The 9,695-nt window shown below is 37.9% G+C and overlaps 1 protein-coding gene across 1 annotated transcript; it reads right to left on the bottom strand.

Moving 5' to 3' along the window:
- Positions 1-7,263: 7,263 nt before the first annotated feature.
- On the bottom strand, positions 7,264-9,659 carry foxi3a (forkhead box I3a). Its single transcript, XM_053648781.1, has 2 exons — positions 8,355-9,659; positions 7,264-8,238 (listed from the first exon to the last, which is right to left on the bottom strand). The coding sequence occupies exons 1-2, from the start codon at positions 8,905-8,907 to the stop codon at positions 7,688-7,690; spliced, it is 1,104 nt and encodes a 367-aa protein (XP_053504756.1). The 5' UTR covers positions 8,908-9,659; the 3' UTR covers positions 7,264-7,687.
- Positions 9,660-9,695: the final 36 nt, after the last annotated feature.

The raw sequence follows: 9,695 nt of genomic DNA, 5'->3' as shown, positions 1-9,695 counted from the left end.
AAATTCGTACCCATTATTTCAACAGTAGTCCAGAAGATTTACCAGGTGAAAGCTGCTCGCCATGCTGTTCTACTCAACAGGAACGAATTATACATCCTAAAACGCAATGCTGCAGTTGTTTTGTGCAGATCATGCAAAAAACATGCAACAACATTTAGTTATTCCATTACTCTCAAAACCATGGATGAACCATGGTATACTATGTTAACTCCCCCCACGCACATTTTTGTGGTGCACAACTCACTTTCTCTGCCTCACTTTCATCCTCCTTATCTGGTGCAGTGCATGTAGCAGCCAGGTGCAGGTGATGAAGCAGGTGTAGAAAGAGATTTATTGATTTTAATCATATTCTGAAACAGAGTCTTCAGACTGCCAGCAAACACTCAGTCACTCCTGTGGGACAGGATGGACAGATGCGGTGCTGTGTTTCCTCCAGTCAACGGAACAAATTCTGAACAGCTTCTGCGCTGCTGATTGGAGCTGAAAGCAGAGTGAAGTTTGTAAATCATGATAAGGATGTTCTGTGGGAAGACAACAGTTCTGACAGTTGACTACGTAAATGTAAAAGTTGGTGTCAAACTTAGAATAACTACTGGGTGACCTTTATTTGCATAAGACTGACATTTAAATGGTGTGTGTGAGAGTGAAGGTGTGTGCGTAAAGTTATGTGAGTGTCTGCAGGACAGCCTTGGGGCAACGTGTTCTCCTTTCACTGGAGGCTTGTGGGGGCTTGTTCCATGACTTTGACAGCTTTGCAGATCATAAACTCCTGTCAGCTCAGGTCTACACTTGAGTGCACTGAAACAGTACACTTACCCTCGGAGATCAGCGCTGCCATCTATTGTTGTTCTAACGGAGAGAAAGCTACTGATAACTGATAAACTACTGGTGTCAAGCACCCATTTGACACAAGCATCTTTTTGCCTTCGGTCACCTTGCTGAGTCATTAACTTTAAAAGTTCAGTCAAAGCAATTCTGACATTTCAGTTCACATTACGCTAATATTAGTGCGGGAATGAAATGGATCATCTGCTGATATCCGATCCATTTCAGGATAGTTTTAACCCTTTAAACGCAATTGTTGACTTACATTCAACAATCTTATAATTACTGTACATACCCCTTCTATTCCTTTCCATGTGGTTATAAAGTATGAATTAACAATATGCTTTAACATGAATAACAGAATAGCACTTAAGTCAACACTTAATAATAACCCAAGTTAATCTTTACATAGGTTCATCTGAATATGAAAGCCAATTTTCTGGATTTGAAAGTCCAATAAAAGGCAGTTGAGCACCAGGCTAAAAAGATCACAGAGGTCCTACAGAGGGGCTATGTGGATGGATCTGGGACTTTCGAGACTGCATGGCCAGTGATGATGGAGACCGGCTTTTTGGTTTTCTCCGCAGTAAGCAGCAGTCACCTCCCCCCTGCTTCACACTGCTGCAGGCTTTAACTGAAGGCCATGGCCCAGCACAGTTGGTGTGATCTGAATTGAATGTGTCATCAGCATATGTAAATGTGTGTCTGGAAGCCAGTGTTATAATGCAGTTTGACGCACTTTCATATCTATTTTATCAGCTTTCAAACAGTGCTTTCTGTTAACATTGCTGCCTTTTTAATTTTGGGCACTGATTCAAGTCTTATTCATACCAATTATCCACATGTGCAGGCTGATTTACTGTTTGCTTTATAAAGTCTTAGAGGCCATTAGACCCCTTGTTTCTAGTATTCTTATGCCTTGTAACCACAACATAATTACAGTGAAACACACACACACACACACACACACACACACACACACACACACACACACACACAATGCCAAAGGATTTAATACAAATTTACATGATATAAACCGGCACACAAAAAGTACCACTTCATATTTGTGTTCAGAATTACCAATCATTCATAAAGGATAAACTTTATTTCAACACACCACTCTAATCTCATGGATCTCAGACAGCTGAAATATCTAGACAGTTACAATTTCTCTGACCCAGTGCAAGCATCACTGAGAATATCAGTATTATCTCTGAGCTGTCACCGTAGTATTTTTTAGCTTTGCCTTGTGACTTAAATCCGTTGTAATCTCCTTTCCAGATGATAGAATTCAGGGAAACTGGGGTTTCATGGTACTGTGACCAAGCTAATGTTCTGGAGTGTGTGTTTATGTGTGTTTATTTACGCTGACATCTCAAGGCAAACCCGTGGGACTGGTAACATAAGATACGGGCAGGGAGGTGAGTTATAGGGGTCTGCTGTGTAAGGAGTGAGTGAGAGGCAGGCTGGGACAGGAGCACAATAACTGGGGAGATACCCACAAGTCTGTACGTTTTTGTAATAACCTAATAAACCTGCGATTGAACTTTCACCTTCTTTTGAACTATTGAACTTTTATTGTACATATTAATTCTGTATTAATTCAAGAATGTATATCTATCTATCTATCTATCTATCTATCTATCTATCTATCTATAGTACTGTACAAACATTTTAATCACATAGGCACATGCAAAGAAATGCTGTAGAGCAAAGATGCTTTCAAAATAATGAAATTAATTGTTTTGACATTTTAAAAAAAATACTGTAAAGAGCAGTAAACAGTAGTAAATGAAACAAACTCAATATTTGGTGTGACAAAAAAAAAAGTTTCTGGTACAATTAGTGCAGTTTTATAAGGAAATGAGCTGTAAGTTTTATTGAGCATCTTACAGAACCAGCCACTGTTCTTCTGGAAACTTGACTGTCACACTTGCTTCTTATTTTTGCAGCAAAAACCCAGCAGCCTTCATTATGTTTTTTGTTTGAAAAGTGGTCTCTTACGTAATATGCTGCTTTCTTTACTGACATACAAACATTTTTCTGTAACATTTCTTTTTGTGCTAGAAAACACATTTTTGGGAATCTAAAATGTTTTTTTTTTACTGACTCCATAATGTAGACATCATAAAATAAAAAATCGATACTAAAAAAATAGGGTGCCTAAAACTTGTGCACAGTAATATATATATATATTTATATTTATATTTATATACACACATATACAGTGTCTCACAAAAGTCAGTACACCCCTTACATTTTTGTAAATATTTGATTATATCTTTTAATGTGACAACACTGAAGAAATGACACTTTGCTACGATGTAAAATAGTGAGTGTACAGCTTGTATAACGTGTATATTTGCTGTCCCCTCAAAATAACTCAACACACAGCCATTAATGCCTAAACCGCTGGCAACAAAAGTGAGTACACCCCTAAGTGAAAATGTCCAAATTGGGCCCAAAGTGTCAATATTTTGTATGGCCACCATTATTTTCCAGCACTGCCTTAACCCTCTTGGGCATGGAGTTCACCAGAGCTTCACAGGTTGCCACTGGAGTCCTCTTCCACTCCTCCATGACGACATCACAGAGCTGGTGGATGTTAGAGACCTTGTGCTTCTCCACCTTCCGTTTGTGGATGCCCCACAGATGCTCAATAGGGTTTAGGTCTGGAGACATGCTTGGCCAGTCCATCACCTTTACCCTCAGCTTTTTTTTTTTTTTTTTAAAAGTGTTTAACTAAATAAATATGTGTTTTTTATGTTTTGTTTATTTTACATTCTTTCATTTCTTCTTCTCGAATTATGGATGATTATTTTGAGCAGTATATAAAATAATTAATAATCAGTGTAAAAATGTAAAAAAAACGAATCAAATATTTCTGCATTTTAGTATGTAGATTTAGTATTTTAGTTCCTTGGTTATCCAAGGAACATTAATCCTGAGTGATTGAAGCATACAAATAAAAACAGTTGTGTATATTAAGGTTTATGTGTTATTGTATGTTTATGCCTTGTAAGTAGATCATGCAATCATTTCATCATTTGGTTTTAGTCAATTTTGTCACACAACTAACGTTCAGGTACAGAGGAAACATCCCTGATATGTTTGTTGTACCAATAAATAAACAGCAAAAAAATTAAATCAGATTTATTACTCTGTAGCAACATGTACCGATTTTTAATCGATATGCAAACAACACATGTCTGGCAGTTATGAGATGAAACTGTTCATAACTGAATCCTGCTGCAGCCTTTGCCCCTTTTGGAGCACCCTGCCTATATTTTCTATGTTAGGCCCTGAGTTCCCCCTGAACATCTGCTCCTTTGGATGCAACCAGTTTTTCCCCACACCTGCACTTGATGAAGCTGCAGGGCATCTTTAATCGAACTTACTATCTCATCCCCCTATCGTGACCTGTGTTTACAAACAACGCTGGCCTCTTGATGTGGCATGTGTCAGTAAATACCAAGCACACTTACACTGTTGTTGGACTAGAAGCAGCTTGTCGCAATTCTCACATCCCGATTAGATGAGCCCACTACAGCTGGTTCAGACAGGATTAAAGTTGTTGTATCAATAAAGATAAAAGTGCAAGCGTGTGGTGAAAGGGCTGGGTTGGGCTATGCTGAAAAGATAGCTGTAGTTGTAGCTGCATGAGGCTCTGTGTATGACTAGCACATGCCACTGCTATCAGATTATCAGAAATCTGTAATTGACTTTGTGGCTTGTTTAGAGGCTGTAATTTTATATATGACCATTTTGTAACTATTCTACAGCTTCTTTAGTGCTCTGCAATTTTAAAAAATGACTGTGAAAAATGCATTCAGTATTTTTTTTTTGTTTGCCCTTTTAGGTTTTTTTTGTTGTTGTTCTGATAGCATGCAAGAAATCGCTTTTATACTCAGAGATACATTTACATTTATGTGTCAAAACAGTTATTAAACTTAAAGCAACTGCCACACTTTACTCCTCTGCTGAGAGGAAGACATAAAGTACAGCCGGATACTAAATCGAAATCACACAAACAGGCACACATCTGTAAATATCAGGCACACTTTCTTTATTGCTTAGATCCAATCAATTAAATAAGTGTGATAAGTCTAAATGGAGAGAATTTTATTGTGTGGAGATCATAGATGACTATGTTTTGGAAATAAACAGTACATGAAAAAGGAGGTCAGGAATGTGTACGGCAGAAGTGCCAACAGCAGGAGGTGAAGACTGCAGCACATGCCACCTTTATCTCCTAATCAGAACACACTGATCATGCCATTTACACACTGGGCCACTGTGGACTTAATTAGCCAAATGAGATAAACATAATGTAAATGTAATTAGGGCATTTAGCCTAAGATACAAAGGTCATTAACACATTTTCTGGCATTACTGAACTTAATGCTTTTATACTTTCATGAAGGCATATACCTTTGATAATTTGCATTACCCCCATATACACTTTAAAGTGAAGTTCTTTAAAGTGATGCCAGAATTTTTTTTTTTTTTTTTTTTTAATTTCCTAATGGATCTTTTGATTGATGGATCATTAACTGTTTTCGATGGCGCCAGAGATATTTTTTTTTCTCACCACCTCAAGTGTTACTCTGACATGGAAGGATCTTTATAGTGAATGGTTATTTCATTTATTGTGGCAAGAACAAAACTGATTAAGGAGCAAAAGATGCTTCAGGAAACCTAAAACTGTTCTTTTGTGAATCCAAAACTAGTTTTTCTATGTCACTGCTCGGAAGAACCCTTGTTAAGTTACATATCTAAAACTGCACACTGAACTAAAAAGTATTTCAAGTTTATAATTACAAAATTATTCCATTTGAATTCAATATTAAATAGCATTAAACAAATGACTCCGTGTGTGTGAGAAGTGTATTAGAATAATTTCTGATTATGTCCAGTGCACATCTAAAATGATATGCTGCGTATTTATTTTGTTTCTAAGTAAATGTATTCTGTAGAAAGTAAATAAGGGTTTTAAAGCTCCCTCAAGTTTCCTTGGATAAATAAAGGCTCTTAGCTTCCTAGAAAGGTTATACCTGGAATCTGCTCTGATAGGAAAACACTAAGTTGTTTGGAATTGAAGGATTTCCCCAGAAGGACAACTGAAAACCCCTAAGGGTAACATTTTTTGTCTACATTTTTTGTCTACATTTGTACATTTTACATTATTTGTATGTGTGGGCTTTTAATTTAAGCTGGACCTTTGAGGGAACTGCTAAAGGATCAATGTCAAACCCGACAACTGATTGTTTCCCAGTAAAGAGAGGTTACAAGTGGATGACTAAAACCATTAACTATCGCAAAAACATGCTTACTTCAAGAGTATAGCACACGTAAATTAAGTATTGTAATAAAACTGTCAGGTTTTGTGTCTTTAAAATGAAATATAAGATGGATTTGATGTACATAGTAGCAGAGTATCCATTATTGTTATATCCCTGTTTTTATCAAGGAAAGGTGTTTGGATGTGTGGCTGCTGTGGCCTGCCTCGCCAGAGGGAGAGAGTTTGAATGCTGATTCCAATGCTATGGAAAGTTAGCCAATTGATGACATCAGCATTTCCAAATGGATTTGTCTGTGGGAATTTTTCACCACTGGCAAATCCATATTATAAACACAAAGAGCCTTTTGTTACAATTGTTTTTTTATAATTGGGCATAATGAGCAGAAGAAACGTTGCTTTCAAATCTTTATTTGATTTAGGTGAATGCTGAACCCCCACCTATTATTACTGGTGAAATAAAATGTTGCCTTGATCTTATCAAGTTAATTAAAGCATCTTTGTTTAATTGTCTGAGCTGAACTGCATCCTTTCAATGACACCTTTAAGCAAATATGAAGGTTATGGAGCAGAATACTTTTTATTTATTTAATTTTTTTTACTTCCACAGATATCAATCCCTGTGTTGGGACATTATTTTGGTGATTTTTCTTGTTTTGACCTAAAAAGTTGTTGTAATTGAGGGGACTGCACCTTGAAACCCAGAGGAACAAGTTTTGCACCATTTATCTTTTTTCCCCCGCTGTCAAACCAGTCTTTTACCCCCTTCTTTTAGAGTTTGTTGTTCAACGGATCCTTTGACTACCCCTTCACACCCCCACACCCGTCATGTGGATCAGTGACTAAAATAACAAATACCTTCTGTCTGGCACCATTACTGACATTAAAGCTTAATGAATTTTTATTTGCATTTTTTCAGTGTATGTTTAAAATAATAATAATAAAATAATAATAATAACATAATAATAATAATTATTTATATATATATATATATATATATATATAAATAATTTTTTTTTTCACATCATTGGAGTGATTTATATCCCAGAATAATATGAAAAAAAAAATCATAATCTGTATTACCAGGTTATAATTACGCTTAATGATTTGTTTTATACAAAGTAGTCATACAAAAAAAGTCAGTTTCATTTGGGTTTATTTCTGCACAGATACATAAAAACACAAACATATATCACAGTAACAAAATATATATATAAAAAAAACCCCACACAAATACATTACAGTCAGTGCAGTGAATGTACTACAACACAATGGTTCATACACTGGAAATATTTTACAAAAAAAAAAACCAAACAAACCATAATTAGCGCATCAAAAATACTTAGCTGTAACTTGAAATGAGATGCTTTCAGCGGTTGGGGATGAGAGCCGAGTGTCTGAGCATTCACACAGTGAAGTGAATGAGGGGTAGAGGTTGAGTGGGTCCTTTAGTGTTTGCTGGATCTGCTGACTCAAGCAACACTGTGGGAATTTAGGTAACTGTTTTAGCCAACTGCTTTGTCAAGTGCAGGGTGGAAAACACACTTTGATTCCTCTTTTACTCTACACGTCAGTGCCTTCCCGCGGATACACCATGCCAGCAGAGTCCAGGCCTGGGTATAGATTGCTACTGAATTGACTAAGGATTGAGTCACTGTAGCTGCCTGTGTAGTGAGAGGGTGAGGAAGAGATGCTTGTTTGAGTCGGGGGAGGAATCTGCGACTCCCATTGTGGTACTGTAGCACTTGGCGAGTATGAGCCGAAACCTCCGGTTGGAGAGACCCTTTGAGTGTCCAGAGACACACCTAGTGGCATTGATTGGAGTAAAGCACCCTCTCTCAGGCTACTTGAACCTGAGACCATTTCATTCATCTGAGACAAGAAGCCATTAAGGCAGGGGGCTGTGCCTACTGAAACTGGAGAGGGTCCTCTCTCGGATTCGTGACTGGTGTTATTCTGGTCTTTTGGGCTGGACGCAGTAGAGTCTGTTTCTGTGTAGCCTTTTCCCTCTTCTTCAGGCAGGGAATCGGATTTTCTCTTTCTCTTGCGACGGAAGTTACCGTTATCAAACATTTTCTCACAGTTTGGGTCGAGAGTCCAGTAATTGCCCTTTCCTGCACACAAATATTACAATTACATTAAAAATGTTACTTCCTTTTCAACACTTTGCTATGATACATTGGTTAAAATGAGATATAACTAAAAGAAAGCAAGAAGAAGAAAGTCTTACCTGGGTCATCATCATCCCTAGGCACCTTCATGAAGCAATCATTGAGTGAAAGATTGTGACGAATGGAGTTCTGCCAGCCGGCCTTGCTCTTGTTGTAGAAAGGGAAGTTGTCTGCTACGTACTGATAGATTTGACTGAGTGTGAGCCTGCGATTTCTGGCACCGTTTATTGCCATGGCAATCAGAGCTGAATAAGAATATGGTGGTCTAACAAGTTTCATCAGGTCTTCTTGAGAAGGCAAAGAAAACCAGCTGAAAGCCCCTTCTGCACCCCCCATTCCTCCTGCACCAAGATAGGGTCTCTGCATGCCATAGGGCTGCGGCCCTCCCCCGAGGTTGGGCGCAGCATTCAGCCCAGGGCTACTGAACCACAGATAAGGGTTGGAGGACGGGGTGGCATAGTCCACCAGGTCACTGGCAGATGGCAAGGTCTGCTGTGGGCTCGGCAGAGGTGGCGAGCTGTAGAAGTTGTCATTGTACAGGCTGTACTCTTGGGATTCCTGGCCCATTGTGTGGAATTGGGGTGACAGGGCTTGTGGCAAAAATGATGTCATGCTCACTCTAGTTCTGTCTGTTGCCTTCTGTTTTTCCAGCTGTAGATGAAAACACGGTATATAAGAATTCAGTCTTCTTTGTCCCACTGTATGTCCAGCTCAGGTGGGTTGGTCAGGTGCACCATAACATGCTACCTGTATCACCTGGAGTATTTATACAACTTTGGCTACACCCTCTCTTATCTGATTGGCTGTTCCATGGACACCTCACACCTAATTTGTTTTTGATGAAATCAGAAGCGGGGTGGAAAAACACCTTTGAGAAGTGGAACTTGGAAGCATGTTCTTGGAAATTTCCTTGAATTAAGAATTGTTGAATTGCTGCCACAGATGAAAATTGTTGGGTGACATGTTGCTTTACTGAACCTTATTAACAGATCTCTAGATGCAAGAATGAATAGTCTGTGCCTTCAAGAAACACTTTTACAGGCTCTAGATCAGTTTTATTCAGGTCTCACATTTGGCAGAAAGATTTTTTACATTTATTTTAATGCAAACATAGACTATGGTCATTAGCCTGCATTCACCACTGCTTTTAATTAACCAGGTAAATATATTTAGTTTCTGCATATTTCTCTAAATTGATTAGACTTGTCAAATTGATTAGACTATTTCATGGGCATTTAAAAGCAAACGACTTGAACATAACTTCTATGTAAAATCTTGTCAAATATGTCAATTATTGTGAGGATTGACATTATTATTATTTCAATCTTTAATGTTAGATTTAACACTTAAACCTTTACCTAACTTTAACCTCAGAAAGCAAAAGTAAAACTTTTGGCTCT

The sequence above is a fragment of the Ictalurus furcatus genome, chromosome 18 (genome assembly GCF_023375685.1).
Source record: "Ictalurus furcatus strain D&B chromosome 18, Billie_1.0, whole genome shotgun sequence".
Lineage (NCBI taxonomy): Eukaryota > Metazoa > Chordata > Actinopteri > Siluriformes > Ictaluridae > Ictalurus > Ictalurus furcatus.
The sequence above is the reverse complement of the archived record's forward strand: the minus strand, read 5'-3'. Positions and strand labels throughout refer to the sequence as shown.

Coding starts and splice junctions, on each gene's coding strand:
- foxi3a (XM_053648781.1), bottom strand. CDS start 8,907: ATGACATCATTTTTGCCACAAGCCCTGTCACCCCAATTCCACACAATG. Junction 8,239..8,354: donor TAGGGATGATGATGACCCAG/GTAAGACTTTCT, acceptor ATTTGTGTGCAG/GAAAGGGCAATTACTGGACT.